Source organism: Oryza glaberrima, chromosome 2 (genome assembly GCF_000147395.1).
Source record: "Oryza glaberrima chromosome 2, OglaRS2, whole genome shotgun sequence".
NCBI classification, from domain to species: Eukaryota; Viridiplantae; Streptophyta; class Magnoliopsida; order Poales; family Poaceae; genus Oryza; species Oryza glaberrima.
Genome location: NC_068327.1, coordinates 765,995 through 790,320, shown reverse-complemented (window position 1 = coordinate 790,320; position 24,326 = coordinate 765,995). Strand labels below are relative to the sequence as shown.

Genomic DNA, 24,326 nt, shown 5'->3' with positions numbered 1-24,326 from the left:
TCTTTCAATCGCCGTAGCACAAAAAATTTAACAGTTTTAAAAAACGTGTTAACGGAAAACAAAGAAGTTGAAGTTTGAAGTTGAAGAAAAGAGGCCTTAGACTGACGTAATAACCTACTATACCACGACACCAATTGATATTAAACATTTTATTCTATTTTTTTAACTCTAGTACTTGATCGAAAATCAGAGTAACTCTAATTCCAAAGTATCACACTGCCAAAATTAGCTGGCCCAAATTAGCCGTCTGCAAATGGCACGAGATTGCATGTTGCATGACAACCGTCCACTACTCACCCCACATCATGACCGCAAGAAAAAATTCCAAGTTATTTTTTTTAAAAAAAGGAAAAAATGAATGAAAGAAGAAGAAACAACAGAATAACAAAACATCATTACTACTGATGGCCATTTTAATCAATCATTTTTTGGCATTACTCTAGTATAGTTGAGTAATTAACAATTTTTTCAAAAAAGTAGACACTTTAATTACTCACAGCCACTAATCACACAAGTTTGCGTCATCTCCCCCATCTCCGGGTCTCCGGGGCCGGACAGAGATCGACCCAGGGAAGAAGCTAGCCCTCGCCGCCGCCGCCGCAGCCATCGTCGTCGTCATCGTCGTCGAGGACTCAATCAATCAACCAACCAACCAATCAATCAAGATGATGGCGGCGGCGGCTGGGGAAGGGGAGGCGGAGGTGACGCGGGAGGTGATATCGGTGTCGACGGAGAAGGCGTTCGAGGGGAAGGCGCTGCCGGCGTGGTCGGAGCAGATCACGGTGAGGTCGCTGGTGGTGAGCGCGGTGCTGGGCATGTTCCTCAGCTTCATCGTCATGAAGCTCAACCTCACCTCGGGCATCGTCCCCTCCCTCAACGTCTCCGCGGGGCTCCTCGCCTTCTTCCTCATGAAGACGTGGACCAGCGCGCTCGAGCGGTGCGGCGTGTTCCCCAAGCCGTTCACCCGGCAGGAGAACACCGTCGTCCAGACCTGCGTCATCTCCTGCTCCAGCATCGCCTTCTCCGGCGGATTCGGCACCTACATCCTCGGCATGAGCAAGAAGATCGCCGAGGGCTTCGACGAGGCGGAGGCCAAGACCAGCATCAACGTCGAGGAGCCGTCGCTGGGGCGCATCATCGCCTTCCTCTTCCTCGTCAGCTTCGTCGGCCTCTTCTCCATCGTGCCGCTCCGCAAGATCATGATTATCAGCTACAAGCTCACCTATCCCAGCGGCTCCGCCACCGCGCACCTCATCAACAGCTTCCACACGCCGCAGGGCGCGATCCAGGCGAAGCACCAGGTGTCCATCCTCTTCAAGTCGTTCGTCGGGAGCTTCCTCTGGTCGCTGTTCCAGTGGTTCTACGCCGCCGGCCCCGGGTGCGGGTTCAGCTCGTTCCCGACGTTCGGGATGGTGGCGTACAGCCGCCGATTCTACTTCGATTTCTCGGCGACCTACGTCGGCGTCGGCATGATCTGCCCCTACATTATCAACTTCTCGCTGCTCATCGGCTCCGTGGTGTCGTGGGGAATCATGTGGCCGTACATCGAGAGCAAGAAGGGGAGGTGGTACGACGCGGGTTTACCCAAGAGCAGCCTCCATGGGCTGAACGGGTACCAGGTGTTCATCTCCATCGCCATGATCGTCGGCGACGGGCTCTTCAACTTCTTCTCCATCGTGCTCCGCACCGCCTACGACCTCTACCTGAAGCGCCGCGGCGGCGCCAGCAAGCAGCCGCAGGAGACGCCGTTCGCCGGCGCCACGGGGACGGAGCGGCAGGTGCTCAGCTTCGACGACCGGAGGCGGACGCAGGTGTTCCTCAAGGACCAGATTCCGACGACGATCGCCGCGGCGGCGTACGTGCTCCTCGCCGCCATCTCGGTGGTCGCCATCCCGCACATCTTCCGGCAGCTGCGGCCCAAGCACGTGGTGTGGGCGTACGTGGTGGCGCCGCTCTTCGCCTTCTGCAACGCCTACGGCACGGGCCTCACCGATTGGTCCCTCTCCAGCAGCTACGGCAAGCTCGCCATCTTCATCTTCGGCGCGAACATCGGCGCCAAGGACGGCGGCGTCGTCGCCGGCCTCGCCGCCTGCGGCCTCATGATGGGCATCGTCTCCACCGCCTCCGACCTCGTCCAGGACTTCAAGACCGGATACCTCACGCTCACCTCACCCCGCTCCATGTTCGTCAGCCAGGTAAGTACTACCGGACTAAATTTTTCTACTACTACACCCGTTATTATTTGTTTGCGACTTAATATTATTATAGATTTTCTTAAAAGAATAGTAATATCAATTGTAATAATAATGTAAGTGTATAAATAAACATGTAGTACTAAATTTAATTTACAACTAGCGAAACAAAAACAATAAAAATCAGATAACGAATATTACTTATACAACGTAGATAAATTTTGCTATTTTTGTTTTTTTATGTGTAGACTGAATCTAGACATATATGTTTTTTGATGTCTTATACTATCATAATATATCTTGTCACATTCTATGACATTTTTATATAAACATTTAAACCTCATGCGTGCACATTTAGGTGTAATTGCACCTAGCTGTAGCAAATATTTTTCATGTAAGTGTGTATCATGCATTGCCTCGTACGAACTTTATTGTATCACGTATAGTGTATTGAGTTGCATGCACTACCCAGTTTAAAGTTCTATCATAATCTTTATGTAAGTGTGTATCAATGTATATCACGTATAAATTTTATTCGTATCCTATACAGTACTATGTATTGAGTTACATGCAACAACTAGTACGTGTTTTAAGTTTAAGCTTTAAGGTGTATGATGATGATTAGGTGCTTGGGACGGGGATGGGATGCATAATAAGCCCGATGGTGTTCTGGATGTTCTACAAGGCGAACAACATCGGGATGGAGGAAGGGTTCCCGGCGCCGTACGCCAAGATCTACCGGGGGATCGCCCTCCTGGGCGTGAACGGGTGGGACCAGCTCCCCCGCTACTGCCTCCGCTTCTGCCTCGCCTTCTTCCTCCTCGCCATCGCCATCTGCGCCCTCAAGGAGGTGGCCAAGCAGCGCGGGTGGTGGATCCAGGACTTCATCCCCAGCGCCCTCGGCATGGCCGTCCCCTTCTTCCTCGGCTCCTTCTTCACCATCGACATGTGCGTCGGCAGCCTCGTCCTCTTCCTCTGGTCCCGCAGCGACCCCGTCCGCGCCCACACCTTCGCCCCCGCCGTTGCCTCCGGCCTCATCTGCGGCGACGGCATCTGGTCGCTGCCCTCCTCCATCCTCTCGCTCGCCAACGTCAACCCGCCCATGTGCATGCGCGTCTTCTCCACCGCCACCAACGACAAGGTCCAGCTCTTCCTCAGGACGCTCCCCACGCCGCCATGATCCATCCATCCGCCTTCCATCGATCTTGCCATGCGTGTAGGTTGGTTAATTAGTTTTTTTAGTGATTACTTAATTAATTGTCGATTGGTTTATATATATTAGCCTTGTAATATAAGTGTAGAAGAGAAGCAGCTGGTGTAGCTTTTTATTCATTGGTTCTTAAATTCATTTGTTATACTTCACATGTACAAATTAAGGCGTTGGATGGATATATGTCCATGTAAAAGATTGATACATATATCACTTTTCAATAAATATTTTTATAGAAACAAGAAGTCAAAGTTGTGTTTTGAAGAACGTGTCACTGTCCAAAACGACTTCCTTTACGAGTATGAAGGGATTATATTGCTAAGAGTTAGCCCTGACCAATATTTCTGTTTTGCACATGTTTTGCACAATATGAACCAAAATCTATATATATCTCATTGGTATAGAACTATAGATTTATGGACTCAATAAAAATTAATAACCCTATAAAGGTCCTTTCGCAACTTATTGCAATCTTATTCTCGTTATAGATCTATGGACTCAATAAATTAATATCCATGATAAGGTCCTTATTGCAACTTATTACAATCTTACATTTTTAATATTTGATTATATACCTTCCCTTTAGACAAAAAATAAGGATATATTCCCATTTGCCCATGACATGTGGGCTAGGAGTGTAAATTCTTAATTTCAAGATAAATGAAGGTACAATCAAATTTTACCCAAGAAAACATAGTTTCAAAATCATTGGTTTTACCCATAAAAATTCATTGGTGCTTGCATATTCATGATCTGACTGACTGAATGATCAATTGTGAGACCAACTGCAATGGCAAATGGGAGTGGGACACTGACTTCACTCGTTTATTGCATGTCAAATAAATTGTTATAATCTTTTTAAAAGAATGATAAGATAGATCAATATGTAAATAGCATATTCATAGTCAATTTTATTCTTTTTTTACAATATAAATAGTCGAATTTAAATTTGTGGAGTGATATGTTACATACTCCCTCCGTTTTACATTATAAGTCATTTTTTCTAATCAAACTTCTATAAGTTTGATCAAGTTTATATATGAAAAATATAGTAATATTTTTAAACTAAAACAAACATATTATTAAAATATATTCAATGTTAGATTTAATAAAACTAATTTAATATTTTAGATGTAGAAAAAAAATCAAAACAACTTATAATATAAAATAGAGAGTAATAATAATATATATTTTTTAATATTTTTGAAGTTTTTTATAACTAATGAATTGACATGCAATAAATGGGTGGACGACCACTCAATTGATTAAAAGTGTTTTCCCTCCTTTGATTCTTAGGCCCTGTTTAGTTCCTCTAAAATAGCACAAGTTTTCTGTTTCAAGCACTTTTTGTCAAAATGGATCTAAACACTAGTAGCAAAAGTTGGTAATTTGGCCTTTATCTTTTGGGAGTATAGAGTAGCAATTTTTGCTAAATAGTGTGTTGGGAGCCGTGCTCTCTCTCTTTTAGTCTTTAATTACTAGTAAAATGGCACGTGGTTCTAAACACAAACTAGCAAAACTTCAATACCAAAACTTTTACCACAGAAACTTTTTCCCAAAAATTCTGCCACAGCAAAATGATCTAAACATGCCCTTAAATTCATTCATTTGTTTCTTGATACAATTAAATATATAAATAAGGCGCTTGATATATGTCCATATAAAAAAGATTAGTAGCATGCGTGCTTGCATGCATATTCGTTGTCTGTCTGACTGACTGGTCAATTGTGTTGAAACTCTCTGCAATGTTCCTGTACTGTAGCTAGAAATCAACATTTTATCAGGTTTAATTAACAGTTACAGTACTAGTAATATACGTGGACTCCAGTTTATCTAAGCAAACTTCGGGGTTCTGCCAAAATCAGTGCACGCATTCAGCTGTGCGCATTCTCATATTGAACCATGGACTCGTCATTGAGGCAACTGTTGATAGAGTAGATCAAACTGTGTTTATAGACTGAACTGAAACTTGATTATACAGTTTGCCACGACTCCTAATTCAAGCCCCTATGATGTGGATACATATGTACAAAAGTTTTGACACCTGAGAAAATGATCTAGTTTCCCTACATGGATAGCTAGCTAGTAGCTATCTCATGTCATGGAGTGTTGCCAAGAAGGCGTCCAACTTGACATTGTCACCTCGAGACAAGAACTTGATGCAGATGGGCGCCCTGGCACCCATGAGTGTCAGCATGGACAGCAAGATCGAGCCGACGCCGTCGCCGCAGATGAGCCCCGACGCCAGCGCCGGCGAGAGCATCCGCCCGCGGCCGGCGTCCATCTTCTCCCACAGGTACGCCACCAGGCTGCCGATGCACATGCCGACGGGCACGCGCGGCGGCATGAAGAAGGTGATGGCCATGCCGATGGTGCTCGGGATGTAGCGCCGGATGCGCCACTCCTTCCGGCTCGCCACCTCCCGGAACACGCTGAGCGCCAGGGCGAGCACGAAGAAGACCTTGAAGAGGAGCATGCTGTGCCTGGGCAGGCCTTGCTCGCCGTCGCCGACGCTGAGCATGGCGAAGCCGCGGTAGAGCTTGGCGTAGGGCATGTCGCCCATGTCGCCGCTGCCCATCTTGTACACCCTGTAGAACACCCAGAACACGGTGGGGTTGACGACGCATCCCAGCGCCGTGCCGATCGCCTCGCTGATGAACACGGCGCGCGGTGACGTCAGCGTCAGGTAGCCCGTCTTGAGGTCCTGCGCGACGTCGGCCGCGTTGCCCAGGATCGACATGGTGATCCCGCCGGCGACCAGGGCGGCGACCACGCCGCCGCTCTTGATGCCGACCCACGAGCCGAACGCGAACATGGCGATCTTGCAATAGGTGCTAGCCAGGTTCATGTCGGTGACGCCGAAGCCGTAGGCGTTGCAGAAGGCGAAGACGGGCGCGGCGAGGTAGATGAGCGCGACATGGCTGTACCTCATCTGTGGGTAGAGGTGAGGGATGGCGGCGATGGAGATGATCGACAGGAGGACATAGCAGCCAATGGTGACCGAGTCCGGAATCTCGTCCCGGAGGAACACCTGCGCCCTGCGGCGATCATCGAAGCTCTTCACCGGCTGATCAGCGATGTCGATACCCTGGAATGGCTGCGCATTACCACCGCCACCTTGCATTGCCTGCCGACGCCGCTTGATCATGGCGCATGTTGTCCGGACCATGATGCAGAGGAAGACAAAGAGGCAGTCGGCCATTATCATGGACAAGCCGATGAACACCTTGTAACCTCTGATGCCGTTAAGGCTGTTGGGCCCGAGGTTGCTTGGGTACCAGATGCCCTCCTTTGACTCGATGTACGGCCAAATTATACCGCACGAGATGATGGTGCCGATGAAAACGGAGAACACGATCATGTACGGGCACATCATGCCGATGCCGACATTGGCCATGGTGAAATCGAAGAAGAATCTGGTAAAAGGGAACAAAATTAATCAACATTAGTTTCCCAATCAACCAGTACGCTAGCTGATGAATTCCATCCATGCATGTCTAATTGCGTACCCGTGTTTATATGCCTCGAGGCCAAATGTGGGGAAGAATTTGAAGCCACAGCCTGGCCCAGACGCGAAGAACCACTGGAAGAGCGACCATGCGATGGTTCCTCCAAACGATTTAAACAATAATGTCACTTGCTTCCTGCAAACACAAATAGTCAATTTGATTGTGTAATCTAAGGCTTCGAATAGTACTTGATCCAACAGAAACATTTCCATGTAAAGTTAAATTGATGATACCTTGCTTGTTTGACACCTTGAGGTGTATGGAAGCTATTGATGAGGTGCGCCGTTGCTGTGCCGCTGGGGAATGTCAACCGGTGCCTAATGATCATGACCTTCCTGAAGGGCATGATGATGAACATGCCAGCAAAGCTGATAAGGAAGAGGAAGGTGATCATCCTGGCAAAGCTTGGCTCCTCAACGTTATTTTGGGCGTTGACATCCCCTACAGCTGCTTTCTTTCCCATTGCAAGAATATATGTCCCAAAGCCACCTATGTAAGGAAGTACGGTTATAGTAAAGATAAACATAAAAGAGTGCACAAAATTCTATCAACTACTATTTTCAGATTGTCTATATATACCGGTGAATGTGATCGAGGTGCATGCGACGACACAGGTCTGGATGATGGTGTTCTCTTGGCGTGTGAATGGCAGTTGTGCCACCGCGAAGTAGTCAAGAATGCGGATCGACGCACGGGATACACAAAAACCGAGGAGGCCGGCTGGGATGCTGAACGACGGAATGAAGCCAGAGCTCAAGGTGACCTTCATGGCGACGATGCTGAGAGTTACACTAAGGATGAAGCTCACCACCATTGATCGTGGCGTTATTGTTTCCGACAATGATGGCACAGGCTCTGCCTCGAAGGCATGCTCTGTTGAAATGCCTTCCTGGAAATCATTGACAGGCTCCATTGTATTGTAGGGAAACTATATATATGTATCCTTTGAGGCTAGGAAACCTTTGTTATTATTTGATTCTGTGTGTATGTCTTGGTTTTTGCAACCAAGACACACACACAGAATCAAAATGCTGGCAGCAATGGAAGAAGGGACTAGGGGAGGCCTTTTATAGAGAGCTAGGCAGTGAATTACCAGCCAATTCTTTCCAAATATAGTTTATTTGCCTTGTCTTAATTTTGTCAATGTTTTTATTTTTTTTCAGTGTTTACTCTATAACATACACATGCAGATGTCTATTAATAGTACCATGAACCAAATAAAGAGCAATGAGCTCATGCAAAGAAAAGGCAATGAGTGTTATGGAACTAAAAATAGTGGTAAGAAAGAAATAGGGTAAAACTGAAAAAACTCTACCATCCACCTTGCAATGTCCATAAATTACCTGTTACAAAAGTGAATGGTTCTGATTCTTGAGCAATAGCGCACACACCAAACATGTAGCTTCTTCATCCCTACAAAACTCATCATTCTTGTCCAATTTCAGACTAAAGATCAATTTCTTGAACACGTTACCAGGGTGATCTACAAGAGAGAGGATAAGGGCACAACTGCAAAGGGGAAAAAGCTTGGAGTCAGCTAGTGATCTGATAGAGAGTTCATTGACAGAGCATGCATTTGAAGGGGAACCAATTCCATCATAGATGGAGAAGATCACCGTGCAGTTGGTGGTGGCAAGGCGCTACCAGTCATCATTAATATGAATTCCGTATTCATGTCTGAGATGGCGCCATCGTTGAACATCCCAGCAAGCCATGCTGAGCCTCTTCTTCCTCAAGATACAAACACCCAGGCTACAACAATTCAATGTGTTCAAGAGGCCTTTCATCTGCTAGCAGAACACCATCATCAAAGTTCCAAACATGTATAGTTGCCTATGCAAGCATCAAGTGGTGAATAGATGAACACAAATAGCTTGTATCACTACGAGTACAAGAGGGGCAGATCTACAGTAGTATCACCGGGGTCAGATGACCTCGATGCCCTCCAGCCGACCTAGTGTGTTCACCAGTATTCTATATGCAGTGACCCTAGCAGCCAAAGCTTACTAGCCCCAGCGTGTTGAACTGCAGCAACTTACGGGCATAGTTCATTTATTTGAAAATTAATTACATAATTCAATTGGTATCAGAGATAGTAAGCCCTTTTCCCAGTAGTTGCTAGGGGCTTTGGCGTAGTCAGTCCACCACCAATACCACAGCTTAACATATATATTTGGTCAGTTAACCAATTAGCTAATTATATAGCTATGTAGTGGGTCTATGTATGTGCTAGGCTACCGTTATTCTAATCAACTACTAGATGTCAAGCTTTTTTTAAGTTCGCAAATAACTTTGACAATTTGAAAACTTGCTTGTGTGGATGAAAGAATTAAGTTTTGTTACATAGCTCCAAGCCCCCCAACTCTTGAATTAGTGCAAAATATAGAGTTTATCGTCTGAAATAAAAGTGAGTTAAACATTTATTTTAGTTCAAATGAAGAGAGCTCACTGAAACAACCCCAATCAACTCATGGCCCTAACTCCAAACTTTTGGAGCTTAAAATACATAGCTTAAAAAAAAAAGAACCAACCAAGACAACAGTATTATAGAACCCCGGTGGCTCAGAATCATGGTTCCGCACATAAGGAAATAACAACAGTCATTATGCATAACCAGGTAAAATATAAGTAAATCATCATCGCTGATGTGTTGGCACCCTTCCTAGCCTTTTACAATGCCCTGGCATCACATATCTGAACCACTATATGTTCTAATACACCAAGATTGTCAACTTGACAGGCACCATGATACTTGGGTTCTTGATATAACTGGTGGAAATGGAGAGGTAATTGGAAGTTTCTACAATCCACATCACACCCCAGGGCCCAGGTGGTAGGTTACATCTTCTACATCTATCAACCCTGTAAATTTCTGGGCTCACTAAAGATTCAACCAAGATAACCCTAGTCCTACAGGAAGCTATTACAGTACAATACAACACAATTCACCAAGGTCTACTGCACCATAGCCATGCCACTGCTGGATCCCAACACTACCCAACGCCGCAGAGGAAATTTTAAGGCTGCATTTTGAGTGCCCCTTGTTGCTTTCCATCCCTAATAACTGGAGCTAGATCCACCAAGCTACTGTAAACATCAACAATGGCAGTAACAAACAGGAGCCGAAACGCACGGCGGCGATAGATAGATAGGGAGATAGAGGTTTCCTCACCGCTGCCTGTGCGCACGCCGCCGCCTCGCCGTCGTGCGAACTCCGGCGAGAATGGCATCGCCGGCGGAAAGCAACAAGGAGGAGGCGTGTCCGCGTGTGGGGGCCACCTGTCATCGAGCCAGAGGAGAAGAGCGTCACGAGTGGGCCAGCAAAGTCAGCCCATCAGTACAGGCCCAACTTAAAAATTGCTCGGCCCATTTTCGGCATGCGAAAAAGCCCACCCACCCAGGCTCTAGGGTTTCGGCGCGACCGCTTATGAAGGCGAGGAGGAACCAAGAGCCCCAGTCCTCACTCCCCGCCGCCGCCGCCGCTGCTCCATCCTCCTCACGGAGAAGCGCGGGAAATCACACCTCGTCGCAGCCAAGATCTCCTCCAGTCCAAACGTATCAAAGATTCCAAGGTGAGCATCCAATCCTCGCTTGCAAACACAACCACCATGCCCAAAACCGATGCCTACTTAGGAGTTAGGAGTATGTTTCTTCGATTTGGTTATCGCGTTGGTAATTCTTCGCTTTCGATTTGAGCAGTTAAAAGCATGAGATAGTATTAACCAAATCGATCCTGATCTGTGCGTTTAGATTCTGGGCTTGTGGTCAGTGTTCGTTGAAACAGCACGAAATTGTTAATAGTCTAAGCAGTGTGGATGTCGTATGAGTTAATTGTAGCTTTTTTTCCTAGTAATTTTAGCTCTAATTCCAGGTTGTGCTGTTCGGGAGAGCTTCTTGCGTTGAGGAGAGGGGGGATGAATAGAAGCGTTTGCCACCACCTTCTCACCCAGTGCAAAACCATAAGAGAGCTCCAAAGAATCCACGCCCAGGCCCTCACACACGGCCTCCACCCCAACCAGCAGTCCATCTCCTGCAAAATCTTCCGGTCCTATGCCGAGTTTGGCCGACCGGCTGACGCGGGCAGGTTGTTTGATGAAATCCCCCACCCTGACATTATCTCCTTCACCAGCCTCATGTCCCTTCATCTCAAGTTAGATCACCACCGGAAAGCTATATCCGTGTTCTCTCACGCCATTGCTTCTGGCCACCGCCCTGATGGCTTTGCTGCTGTCGGTGCCCTCTCGGCCTCTGGTGGATTAGGGGATCAGCGTATTGGTAGCGCGGTGCATGGCCTGATTTTTCGGTGTGGGTTGGACTCTGAGTTGGTCGTTTGTAATGCTTTGGTTGATATGTATTGTCGATGTGGCAAGTTTGAGCCTGCACGGACTGTATTTGATAGAATGCTTGTAAAAGATGAGGTCACTTGGGGTAGCATGCTGTATGGTTACATGAAGTGTGTTGGTGTGGATTCAGCTTTGTCATTCTTTTATCAGATGCCTATGAAGAGCACTGTTTCTTGGACAGCACTGATCACTGGTCATGTTCAAGACAAGCAGCCTATCCAAGCTCTTGAGCTATTTGGTAAGATGCTTTTGGAGGGCCACCGTCCTACCCATATTACAATTGTAGGGGTGCTATCAGCTTGTGCTGATATTGGTGCTTTGGATCTTGGACGTGCCATTCATGGATATGGAAGCAAATCTATTGCCACCACCAATATAATTGTTACAAATGCTCTGATGGATATGTATGCAAAGAGTGGAAGCATTGCTAGTGCATTTTCTGTATTTGAAGAAGTTCAGATGAAGGACGCATTCACATGGACAACTATGATTTCAAGTTTCACTGTCCAGGGTAATGGGAGGAAAGCTGTTGAGCTCTTTTGGGATATGCTAAGGTCTGGGATACTTCCAAACAGTGTGACATTCGTCTCAGTTTTGTCAGCATGCAGCCATGCTGGGTTAATACAAGAAGGCAGAGAGTTATTTGATAAAATGCGTGAAGTCTACCATATTGATCCCCGGCTTGAGCACTATGGATGCATGGTTGATCTGTTAGGACGGGGTGGACTTCTAGAAGAAGCAGAAGCTCTGATAGATCATATGGATGTCGAGCCTGATATTGTTATTTGGAGGTCACTTCTTAGTGCATGCCTAGCTCATGGCAATGATAGATTAGCTGAGATTGCTGGAAAGGAAATTATAAAGAGAGAACCTGGGGATGATGGGGTTTATGTGCTTCTTTGGAACATGTATGCCTCATCAAACAGATGGAAAGAAGCTTTGGATATGAGGAAGCAGATGTTGAGTAGAAAAATATACAAAAAACCGGGTTGCAGTTGGATTGAAGTTGATGGTGTCGTCCATGAATTTTTGGTAGAGGACAAGACACATGATGCTAGAAGGGAAATTTATGTCACCTTGGAAATCATGGCTAGGCATCTCAAGATGGATCCCATACCATCTCCATTAGTGTTAACTGATGGAGAACACATGCTCTAGAAACACATATTGTCCTTTTTTTTTCTTTCCTTTGATGACCTCCAACCGAACTGAGGATGATATACTGATATTTTTTTCTTTTTGTTAGTGACAAGGCACCATAGTTTTGTTTTGATTTGTTTGATTAACCAATTAGTGATAGCCAGTTGTAACACACTGATGTTATTTCATTGAAAATGCAGAATTGTAGAGATTTATTTTAGATGTCGACCTGCAGATATGCTATACCTGTATTTTGTTTGGTCACTCTGTCAAAAAAAGAGTAAAGACTGCAATGCGTCCCAGTTCATGTTATGGACTTGCTTCTCCTCATTTTACAGCTATCTTGCTGACTACATCGCTACCTCTGAATGTTTTACTTGTTTACTTTTTTTTATATATAAATGACTTATTTATGTGTGCCGAATTTCTAACTATCTGATTTGCCTACTATTAGATGTGCTCTGGAGATGATATTGATGGAGACACGAGGGTTGAAGCAACACAACACAGGGATATAAGGCGCTACAAGTGTGAATTTTGCACGGTTGTTAGGTCCAAAAAATGTCTCATCCGAGCTCACATGGTTGCTCATCATAAGGTATAAAACTACTAAGATATTTTAGGAATATGGGCCATATTATGCCTTATGTTTTAAAGACAATGTGGACTGTATTAATTAAATTGAGTTATTTGACCGTTATGGTTCTCTGATTGGAGTTTAGGTCCATCAATCAATATATTTGTGCTTTTGTCAATTCCTTCTGCTCTTATCCATTTGAATCATTATATGAATATCTGATGCCCTCACTTCAAATTTATCTATAGGAAGAACTGGACAAATCGGAAATCTACAAGTCAAATGGGGAAAAGGTTGTTCATGAAGGTGACCACACCTGCCAAGAGTGTGGTGCTTCTTTCCAGAAGCCAGCTCATCTGAAGCAGCATATGCAAAGTCACTCTGATGAGGTTGGCATTTCTCATATGTGCATACAACATGATATTGCTTTTTTGTTGGAATGGTGCTGGGATTAGTTTTTTTGGAAACATTTAAACATAACATTCTTGTATGGTTTTTCTCCGTCCGCTGATCTGGTTGTCAAAGAAATTGTTCTTATCTACTTCAATTTGCTAAAAACAAGTGTTTTGCAGGATATAGATTCTTAACTGTGTGAAGCATTGGATCCCAAAGAACTCCAAAATGCGATGAGGCATATTTAATCTTGTCTGGACTAGTAACAGGTTGGGATGACCACCTGTGAAGCTCCAACAGGATTGCCTCCTCACGCTCTTTCAGGAGGTTTGTCCTTGCTTGTATTAGTTCTTTTCTTTTTTACTATTTTGATTATTATTCAACTTCATGGGATAGCCTGCATCTCCTTGTTTCCAATTAAGTACTAATGTCTCCTTTGTTGTATGCACATGTGCTGGAATTCATTGTTTATCAATTTGCCTTGTGGTATGCTATACATGATATCTTTAATTTTTATTAGTAACAAGGTTTTTTACAGCATACATATACATAAATAGTGTTTTTTTACAGCATGCATAAATGGTGAAAACTGATTACTGCTTAATTATTGACTAGTTGCTGGCTATTTTACATTTTTTTGATGTTGCAAATCTTGTGAAATGGATCCATGCAGTGAATTTGGGAGGTTATCTTCTCCTTTGTTCTAATGTTCTCTCTCACTCTCTTTGGGCTTCTGGAACCTGGTTTTGGAGGTCCTTAGTTGGAACAAAGAGGGGATCCAAGATCAAAATACCATCTCAGAAAGCTAGGGCCTTCTGTAATAGGTTCATTTAGCTCGCTATGGTGTTGATATCTCCATCATATACAAAACTACAATATGTTCCGTTGCAAATTATATATGAATTGTTTTAGCTGATAAACACCTGTGCACAACTTTTTGCTGATAAATAGTACTACTTCTGTTTCAGGTTATAAGATGTTTTGACTTTGGTCAAAGTAAAACTGCTTTAGGTTTGACTTAGTTTGTAGAAAAAAATAATAACATTTTTAACCCAAGACAAATTTATTATGAAAATATATTAAATTATTGATTTAATGAAACTAATTTGGTATTATAAATATTACTATATTTGCCTATAAAATTATTCAAACTTGAAGTAGTCTGACTTTGACTAAAGTCAAAACGTCTTATAACCTGAAACGGAGGGAGTAGGCATTGAATAGAATAGGTTATGGATCCTTTGGAGAATAAGGTTAGCAAATATCCTTCATTCATCCTACTATTTCTTTGGATCTCCTTTTGGGAGCTTTGAGAAGAGGTGAGAGGATCCAACATCAAAATGTCACCTCAGAAAGCTAGGACTATTCATCATTGGTTCTCAGCTCGCTATGGTGATTATACTCCCTTTTATCTCTATCATCTTAATGGAAAACACTGAACATTTAGGTATTCGTTGCATATTCCGTTAACCAGTTTACTAGATAATTTTTTTTAGATAATTTATAAGTATAAAAGAAATGTGTAAGCTTACAGCAGCTTCAGTTTTGACTCGTTCCCTTCTTGACTGTAGAGATCGTTCATTTGCCCACTTGAAGACTGCCCTTTCAGCTACATTAGGAAAGATCACTTGAACCGTCATATGCTTAAGCATCAAGGGAAGTTGTTTACCTGCTCTATGGATGGTTGTGGTAGGAAGTTCAGTATAAAGGCAAATATGCAAAGGCATGTAAAGGAAATCCATGAGGATGAAACTGCTACTAAAAGCAACCGGCAGTTTGTTTGCAAGGAGGAGGGCTGTAACAAGGTTTTCAAGTATGCTTCAAAGATGAAGAAACATGAAGAATCACATGGTATCTCCTCAGTTACTTATAGTAGATCAGGCGCTGCCTTGTAAATTTCAGAACTAAAAAACTGCAGCTCAATCCATGCATTATATAATTAATCATGTTAATGGTATCCCCAGAATTAAATTAATTTGTGCTGTTCTGGCAGTGAAATTGGACTACGTGGAAGTAGTCTGCTGTGAACCAGGCTGCATGAAGACATTCACAAATGTTGAATGTTTGAGGGCTCATAATCAGGCTTGCCATCAATATGTTCAGTGTGATATCTGTGGGGAAAAACACCTGAAGAAGAACATTAAAAGGCACCTACGAGCCCATGAGGAGGTGCCATCTACTGAAAGGATAAAATGCAGTTTTGAGGGCTGTGAATGCTCTTTTTCCAATGTAAGTCTATTATCCCCAAATGTTCTGATGCATTGTTTGTTGTCTTCCTCTTGAACTGTAGCTTTAGTCGTATCTGGTGTGGATTGAAACTTGTTACCTGTCCCTCCTATTGCAGAAATCAAATTTAACCAAACATATAAAGGCGTCCCATGATCAAGTAAAACCTTTCGCATGTCGATTCACGGGGTGTGAAAAGGTGTTTCCATACAAGCATGTCAGGGACAACCATGAGAAATCCAGCGCTCATGTATACACTCAGGTGAGTTTTGCTAACCGATCTTTAGCTCTTCCGCGCGCGTCTTGTGCTTACTTGCCCAAATCATTTTTGAGTGACAAACTGACAAGCTTTAACCACATCCAGGCAAACTTCACGGAGATGGACGAGCAGTTACTCTCGTGTCCGAGAGGTGGACGGAAGAGGAAAGCTGTGACTGTCGAAACTCTTACGCGCAAGAGGGTGACCATGCACGGCGACGCTTCGTCGTTGGACAATGGAACTGAGTACCTGCGCTGGTTGCTTTCTGGTGGGGATGATGATTCGAGCCAAACTCATTAGCCGTATCATCTTTGCATCTGATTGTGATGGTCATGGTGTCAATGGCTCAATGCTTTGTCGTAAAGGGGTGTGCTAGCCCACTCACGTTGGTAGTTAGATGGCCGTGGTGTTTTTGTTGTAAGTAGTTGGTCTGAATTTAGAAAGTGCAGCAGTTTTAGAGGAAGCGTACTAGCAGTATATATTTGTAGCATAATGGCGCAGTTTGAGTTGTGAGTTGTAAGTATTTTGATTCTTTACTGTTTTGACCACTGTTCTTGGAACCTCAAAATTATTTGACTTGTTGAATGCAAAAAATGATGTGATTACAAGTTTTGGTTCTTCTTGAAAAGGTTGTACCTGAAGCAATTGTTCCGACTTGTGCAAAAATAACTGTATTTGTCATGAGCATGTTTTTGTTTGGAAGTAATATCTTGTTGGATGGTCAAAAGAAGAGTCACATTTTCTGAAGGCGTAATGACAAATTGGGTCGACAGATGTCTACTTAAACTTGCGTCGTGTACTGCTGTTCGATGGGCAATGTCGACCTCAATTCGTTCGGTACCAAAGAGCCTACTTGATTGATGATTACTTGTTGGTTTCCAAACTCTTTCCAACAAAAGATTATGATTTGGATTACGAGAATATCCATTGCCCATGAATGCAGCAGTACCGAAGGGCCTTGTTGTTTGACAATTACTTGCTGCTTGCTTTTTTCTTGCTAACATATCAAGATGATAAATCACACAGAGCATGGCAGAAACATCTTTCCCACAAGCACCAAGAAAGTGAAAAAGGATGACGTAAATATAAATGTTTTCAATGAGAAAGCATACTTCTAGCATCTTTCTTTTTAATACTAGCAAAATGCCCTTGTCGATATATGTAATTTACCTTTTTTTCTTCTATCCATTTATATAATTTTGGAATTTGATCCACATGGACTGTAAATATATAATATGTAATTATCTTAACTAAATGACTTTCTTATAGAGCCACTGGGAACTGTTTATGTGAAAAGCCGCCCACATACCAAATCGCTTCACAAAAGTAACAAAAAGTAAAGGTAGAAATAAGTAACACAAACCTTTGCCATGTAACTCTCTATCAGATGTTTTGCAAAATTGCAGTCATAGGGACGGCTTCAAGAACAAGAGAAAGAATAATACATGATCAAGAAAACTAAATGCAGAATCATTGCAAAAAAAAAAGAGCAATACAGGTTTCTCGCATCAATGCCTTCTCTAGTGAGGCAAAACCCAAAATCCTTAAGAATAGATGAAACATGCTCAAGGACCTCGACATTAGGAACTGCATGACATTTATGCCTTTGTATAAGATAAATGAAAAAGGAAACGGGAGAATTCAATACATATATCATATAGACTCATTTAATATATCATGCAATATCATTCATCATATAACCAATGGTTTCCAGGAGAGGGTGAAAAGAATGAATTTAAAGAAAATTGTGACAATACCATACGAGTTGGTACTTGGTAGGCAATAGAACAGTTTGCTAACATAGTTACAAGGTTACAATCACATCGAATGGAAGCGTATTGGGTTTCACGAAGTATGCCTTGTCTCGGCTTTCTGAATTGGAATCTAGAAGCATCAAAAGGTATGGATCATGAATCACAACACACTCATGTATTTAAATTGAATATTTGGTTATTCAATAATTCAAATTTCAGTTTTTACAAATGAAATGGATTTCATACAATATTAAGAAAAATGGACAATAGCATCTAAATGCACCTGATTTGTTTTGTTTGATTTTCTTGCAAATGAAGGCAACAAATTACGTCATACTTTCTAACACTAAAAAAGAACACAAAGATTTCAATAAGTTGCAGCAATAGCTAGCAGGATGAAATTTCTCGCACTAGTAAAAAAAATCATATTCTAAATTTGTGGGGTACACGGTACCTGGGTAACCAAGGAGAGGCCCTTGGGCCACGTGGCATAGGGTGGGCCAAGAGCCCTAGGCTACTTGTAAATTAAGTAAGAGATATTCCTGGGATAAGATATAAATCCCAAGGATCATGCATATATTTTATAAATAGAATAAGGAGATCTAGTTGCAATCAACTAGATATTTTCCTTCTAAACCCTCCCCCTCATCCTATATAAGAGGGGGTAGGGGGCCTGAGAAGAGGGCCCCAAGCATCCCCACAACCCGGGATAAATTACATAAGCTCTATGCGTAGTGATATAGCAATATATTAAATAGGGGACATGACTTTGCACCTTTATTTTGTACTAGTTTGCATTTCAATGGTTTTCTCTGGCTTTGATCATTTATATTGCGTGTTTCTGGTTCCTTGGTGCTTGTTAATCTATTGCAGAACAAAATAGCATTATTTTGGTGAAGCCATAAACGATGACAAAACTGATATTTTTAGTTCAGTTTGGGATCAGTTAAAATTCTAATTAGTCTCCAACTAAAAAGCGAGTACAACTGAAAACCAGAAGAAAAAAACATGTCTCAACATTGGATTTAAGAGGTTGTTCATGTTATCTCAGCAACATGTCTGCAATAGTTTTAGCTCATTTATGATATTTATACATTGATTAGTTTATACAATGTATGTTAAGCCTTCATGCTGAATAAGTTTTCAAATTTTCTTGCACATTACTGCTGGAATTAGATAGGTAAAAATTAGTATGAGTTTCAGGTGGTTACAGTTTCTACATCACGAGTTTTAGGTGGTATGTATTTAATTTTATCGTGAACATTTTCTTACTTTAGCTCATCGATAAGCATACCACCGTACATGCCACCGCATATGTATGCGCGAGTTCTTTTTCTTGATTATTGTTAGCTATTACAATGTTGAGTAATGTCTTTCTCTGCTATTACGTGGACTGTGCCGAGTGGGATCACTTCTTGAATAACATCGGCAATTGTGAGACTGCGTTTTGACCATGGAATTAAAGGATTTCATAAATTAGGCAATTGTGAGACTGAGTTTTGACCATGGAATTAAAGGATTTCATAAATTATTAGTTGATGCATTGTTTCGTGATAGAGAAGCGGGAAATATTGGGAAAACAATAATTTAAATTACCATATGGTTTGAGGAGAAGTTCCAACTTGCCAAGTTCTGTAGAGATATTTCCTGTAAAAATACTCATGAGATTATGGAGTTGAATTTGGTTTCATAACATGTGAAGATATGGGAATTGACAACTTAGTTGTGTGGACAGACAATTCAAATGTGCATGGGTCTATTAATGGGTACTACACAATGAGACATAACAAAGGGGGTCGGTGACCTACTATTACTTATGAGGTTATAGGATAAAACACTATATAAACCGCGTGAGCAACTCTTAATTGCTGATTATCTTGCAACCCATCCAAGGACATTTCTTGATGCTGTTCTGAAAAAAATTGAGTATGAACTGAGCAACAAAGCTAATATATAGGCTATCGTTAGCAGGATCAGCATCGCAACTTACGAAAAAATTCAGTAAGTCATACCTTGTTTTGCCCTCTTTGTTTGTTTGATTTGTTGTTTGATTTGTTGTTATTGTTTCCTTGTTTTGTCGTCTTTGTTTGATTTGTTGTTATTGTTTGTAAAATATCTGTTGCAGAACGGATAAGTGAACTGGTGGAGCATCAAGGAAAGGCATACATGGAGAGATTATACCAGCGAATTTAATGTTGTTGTTGAAATCACTCAGACATTGCTACCCGTGTGTTGTACTTGGTAGAAAAATAATCCATAACATAAATGAGAAGCTAGATTGAAGAGTGCCGGTAAGATCTAGGAAAAATAGTCCATAACATAAATGAGAAGCTAGATTGAAGAGTGCCTGTAAGATCTAGGAAAAATATGTATTTAGTGGAAACTGCAACCTACATGGAAAATTGTAAATTCGATCGTGGATCATTGGATCCAAAATGGGCAGCCTGTATGAAGACTTGTCAGCCCCGCCATCCCCACGATACATTTTATAAAATACTCTCCTCATCATGTTGTGTACATTTTTCATATACACCATTTACCCAACGCCCAAAGTGTTTTCAAAGCACAATGGTTAATGCCTTCTTTTTCCCCTACTTTTGCATATATAATTACTTTTCCATATATAATGCTAACAACCCATTCCAAGAAGAATGTTAGAGGGCCATCCATACATATGGAATCTATTGATGCACCGAAACAATAATAAACTGCAATTAATTTCACTTATTAGGAAAGTATAACAACCCAACAAAGTACTTGGATTTTACTAGCAAAGAAAAGAAGAAAAGAAAACATTTCAGGTTTTCTTAATGAAAATAATATGCTTTTTCCCCAAGCAAGAAAGTCACAACAAAATGTGGGGCTCAAAGCAACCAAGACATCAACACAAAACTGATCTCATCTTGTTTGTGAGAGAGATGGATTCATAGAAGAGTGTCAAGACTAGCTCATCACAAACTCAACGAACATCAACAATATAGAGGAACACCATTAATACCTTTTGTGTGGGAGCAAATTTCTGGTCTACCAATGAGGGAATATTCCAAGATAGAGGGAAGGACATGCGATGGAAGTTGTAGCTATCTTGGCAGCATCAATAGTTCATATGAAATTGGGAGTGCCGGCGGCATTGAAACCCTAGCTCATTTGAAATTGGGAAGGTGTCCAAATCAACAAGAAGCATATCCCGTGAAAGAACATGCATTCACTATAGCAAGGATTAAGAGGAGATAATTACCTAATGTTGGAGGAGCAAACGACAAATACTAGGCAACCCCGTTGGTAGATGCCTCGACATCACCGGAGCATAATGGGGATTGATTCGTGTTGCTGTGACTTGCGTGGAATGATGGCGCTGCTAGCGACCACTGCCATCTCCTTTCCATGAGTGGCCACCCCCGCGCCGCAACCCTTGCCCTCACCACCACATCATCATATTTGGGGATATGTCTTTTGAATCAGGATACTGCTCGATGTGGGGATTGAGATGCTAAATGTCAGAATCAGGTGATGTTTTTTCTGAATATTTTAACTTGGACGACGTGGACATATATGGGATGTACATTTTCTATCCAACTGTAGTTTATATGTTACCACGTAGGTTGCAGTTTCCACTAGACATTCTCTCTTTTAAATCTGCTCTCCATAGTGTAAGATTTGTTGAATCCATGCAAAAATGATGTGATGGCAAGTGCTTTTTTCTTTTTGACAAGGTCGTACCTGAAGCAACTGTTTTGTTTAAATTATCCCTACTTGTGCAAAAATAACTACTCCCTCTGTCCAAAAAGAATCAACCACTCCTAGGTTGATTCTTTTTGGGACGGAAGGAGTATCTATCATGAGCATGTTTTTGTTTGGAAGTAGTATCTTGTTGGATGGTCAAAAGAAGAGTCACATTTTCTGAAGGCGTAATGAAAAATTGGGACTGTATCTGTCAACACATGTCTGCTTAAACTTGCGTCTTGTACTACTGTCCGATGGACATTGTCAACCTCAATTTATTCAGTCAAATGAGTTTCTTGGGTGAAATTTCTTCCAATTAAAAAATGTTACCGCATCTGTACCAGAATATAACTTTTTCAGACATTTCTAGCTCATATTTTTATACGAAGGTTAGTATAATTTGACCCATTTGATAGTAATAAAGTTATAAGTGTGATATTTCAAAATTTCTCCTAGTATAAGATAAAAGGGAAACTATTTTAAACTCTTGAGGGGACATCCCCTCGTTATTTGCATGTCACCTAAATAGTTATGATTTTTTTTTAAAAAAAATCAACAAGATTGATTAATATGTGATAAATCGCTCCACAAACATGCAATGTCAAAATTAACTTCTACAGGTTGCAACGAAAAACAAATTTGACTGCGAATATACATTAACTAGCCACAATTTAATTTTTTTTCCGTTGCAACTTGTAGAAGTTAAATTTTAACTTACATATTTGTGAAGTGATTTTTCATATATTAATCTATCTTGTTGATTTTTTATATTTTTTCTCGTAACCATTTAGGTGACATGCAAACAACAAGAGGATATCCATCGAGAATTTAGAATCCACTACCAATAAATTAGTGATATGCTTAATAGGATTAAAAAAGGAGGCAACAACAACAAAGCCATACTACATCACCTGTAGGAGGAGGAGGAAGATGGTTGTAACCTCCTACCAATGTTGTATTGTGTAGTCAAGGTTGTCAATAGCTAGATTTTGGATAAGTTGTGTTAATCTTTCAATTTCATGGGAAAGGTGTTAACAGTGAAATTTGGTAATCGGCAAAGACGTCATCGGCTTAGAATCACTATCAGCTGCAGCATCTCGGAATCAGCCGATGGGAGTTATCAAGCCGCCAATAGTCGGATTCCTGCTATATTCGGTTAAGGAAATCAATCTACTAAAGGAAGCTTATCCCTAAGTGACCGAGTTTAAAGAGGATGCGGCGTGGCAAGTTATCTATTAATTAGGAATAGTTTGTTAGTTTCCTTTTATCTTTAGGAAAGTGTGTTTAGTGTCCAATAAGGACTTTATGTTTTTCTTTTATCTTTAGGTTAGTTTCTTTCTTGTTCGACAAGGACTTGTATCAATCCACGGGTATAAATATGTACACCCGGGGCCTATGTAATCTATCCTCACGATCAATACAATTCGTCGCATTGCCATCCCTTTTACCTTTTCTACTTTATTTTATCGTCCGGCGGGACTTGGCACCTGACGCGGGGCTGCATCAATGTTCGATCTCCGGCGAAGGGGTAAGTCCAATGTTCCGTCAGCCCAGGCAATTGTCTCATCTACATCGGCGTCGTTCAAGGCTGCATCAGTACATTCGACCTCTTGGATTGCTCTGGTTTCGATGATATATTTGCCTACCTATTTATCATATGTCTCTGTTAATCTAGTCTTAGCATATCAATTTAGCTCTATCGGTTGCTTCTTGTTTTAGGATTTCTGCCGGTATCGGCTAAATCGTGTTGCTAGATTAGATTAGCTTAGACATCTACCACTCTGAAAACTTAGTCAACGGCTTGATTGTCTAGATATTATGTTTCTTTTCATACTTAGTGCTGCATCGTGTTTAGAACCATAATCTCTAGCCTACTTTTTGACTGCCAATAAGGGTTTCATCGGGGTGTGAGCCGATGAGTTATCTGGACGTTGCATCGGCTCATAAGGATTGTATATACATATAAGTTGGATTTAGCCGATGACAACAGAGGTTTCACTGTTTAATATAATCTTGTGGATTTCATGACATCGGACCTCCAGCCGATATATGCTTTAACCTTCGGATCGATGCTTATTTATCATATCAATGCTAGCCGATTGGTTTATACTGGACTATATTATTGTTATATTTTATTATCAGTAGCCGATTGCCTATATAACATTATTAAAGTGTTAGAATCTACATTGGACATATAGCCGATTGCTATAAACCCTATCGCTATCGGCTGGTATCGGCATTGGCTATTATTGGCGATCAGCTAGAACTACTCTATCGGCTTGTTAGCCGATCGGCTGTTTTGATCTACTATTTGAATATCTTGTCAGTTGCAGGATCAAATTGACTGGAACGCCCGCATCTCATCAAGATTTGGACCTGCACAGGAGCTAAGCAGATCTCCCAGGCCAGTGTGTGATTTTTTCTTCAACAAAAGGGCATCTTTGCCCTAATCTTAATAAAAACCAATTTTCTAATGGTATTCGTCTAATCTGTCAGTTCAGTGGCAAGTATAATGGGTTTCAACCTTTTTGATGGAGATATGCAATTACACATTGGGCCTGTTGAGATTGTTGCAATTTTAAGACATAACATTGTTCGGTAAAATTGACAAATATATTATTGCATTGAAAATTTTGGCAACAACACATAATCCTAATTTACCAAATTGACAATATTACTAACTTGATTTTAACAGTAATCTGAACAACCCTTTATTTGTGATGGCAAATCCACGATACCGGTTCAAACTAATGCCAAACTAGGAGTATCTAATTGGGCCGATTAAAAAAGTAGGTCCACATGTCAGCTGCCGGGGAGGCCACGACCAGTAAACGGGTCCCGACCAGCCGCGAGCGGGGAGCCACGCCACCCAACCAATCCCACCACTTCACGCCGTGGGACGATCTCCGCCGTCGGATCGATCCCACGGACGGCCGCAACTCCCCCAGCACAGAGACCACCGCGATTGGTTGGGGCATCCACGTGTCGTGCTCGGACTGG

At 42.0% G+C, this 24,326-nt stretch overlaps 3 protein-coding genes across 3 annotated transcripts; 2 read left to right on the top strand and 1 right to left on the bottom strand.

The window, feature by feature from the left end:
• Positions 1-376: 376 nt before the first annotated feature.
• On the top strand, positions 377-3,639 carry LOC127762880 (probable metal-nicotianamine transporter YSL8). The gene is made up of 2 exons (XM_052287409.1): positions 377-2,195; positions 2,818-3,639. Exons 1-2 carry the CDS (start codon positions 666-668, stop codon positions 3,370-3,372), a joined length of 2,085 nt encoding a protein of 694 aa, XP_052143369.1. The 5' UTR covers positions 377-665; the 3' UTR covers positions 3,373-3,639.
• Positions 3,640-5,328: 1,689 nt separating this feature from the next.
• On the bottom strand, positions 5,329-10,173 carry LOC127764542 (probable metal-nicotianamine transporter YSL7). Its single transcript, XM_052289436.1, has 6 exons — positions 10,084-10,173; positions 8,528-8,698; positions 7,491-8,420; positions 7,145-7,400; positions 6,912-7,046; positions 5,329-6,818 (listed from the first exon to the last, which is right to left on the bottom strand). The coding sequence occupies exons 3-6, from the start codon at positions 7,822-7,824 to the stop codon at positions 5,492-5,494; spliced, it is 2,052 nt and encodes a 683-aa protein (XP_052145396.1). The 5' UTR covers positions 7,825-8,420; positions 8,528-8,698; positions 10,084-10,173; the 3' UTR covers positions 5,329-5,491.
• A 985-nt stretch (positions 10,174-11,158) lies between these two features.
• LOC127763051 (transcription factor IIIA-like) lies at positions 11,159-16,714 on the top strand. Its single transcript, XM_052287626.1, has 7 exons — positions 11,159-12,139; positions 12,849-12,992; positions 13,220-13,360; positions 14,936-15,215; positions 15,358-15,593; positions 15,709-15,852; positions 15,955-16,714. Exons 1-7 carry the CDS (start codon positions 11,261-11,263, stop codon positions 16,147-16,149), a joined length of 2,019 nt encoding a protein of 672 aa, XP_052143586.1. The 5' UTR covers positions 11,159-11,260; the 3' UTR covers positions 16,150-16,714.
• Positions 16,715-24,326: the final 7,612 nt, after the last annotated feature.

Coding starts and splice junctions, on each gene's coding strand:
- LOC127762880 (XM_052287409.1), top strand. CDS start 666: ATGATGGCGGCGGCGGCTGGGGAAGGGGAGGCGGAGGTGACGCGGGAG. Junction 2,196..2,817: donor GCTCCATGTTCGTCAGCCAG/GTAAGTACTACC, acceptor GATGATGATTAG/GTGCTTGGGACGGGGATGGG.
- LOC127764542 (XM_052289436.1), bottom strand. CDS start 7,824: ATGGAGCCTGTCAATGATTTCCAGGAAGGCATTTCAACAGAGCATGCC. Junction 7,047..7,144: donor CAAGGTGTCAAACAAGCAAG/GTATCATCAATT, acceptor TTGTGTTTGCAG/GAAGCAAGTGACATTATTGT. Junction 6,819..6,911: donor CTCGAGGCATATAAACACGG/GTACGCAATTAG, acceptor CCCTTTTACCAG/ATTCTTCTTCGATTTCACCA.
- LOC127763051 (XM_052287626.1), top strand. CDS start 11,261: ATGTATTGTCGATGTGGCAAGTTTGAGCCTGCACGGACTGTATTTGAT. Junction 12,140..12,848: donor GAGAACCTGGGGATGATGGG/GTTTATGTGCTT, acceptor GCCTACTATTAG/ATGTGCTCTGGAGATGATAT. Junction 12,993..13,219: donor ACATGGTTGCTCATCATAAG/GTATAAAACTAC, acceptor ATTTATCTATAG/GAAGAACTGGACAAATCGGA.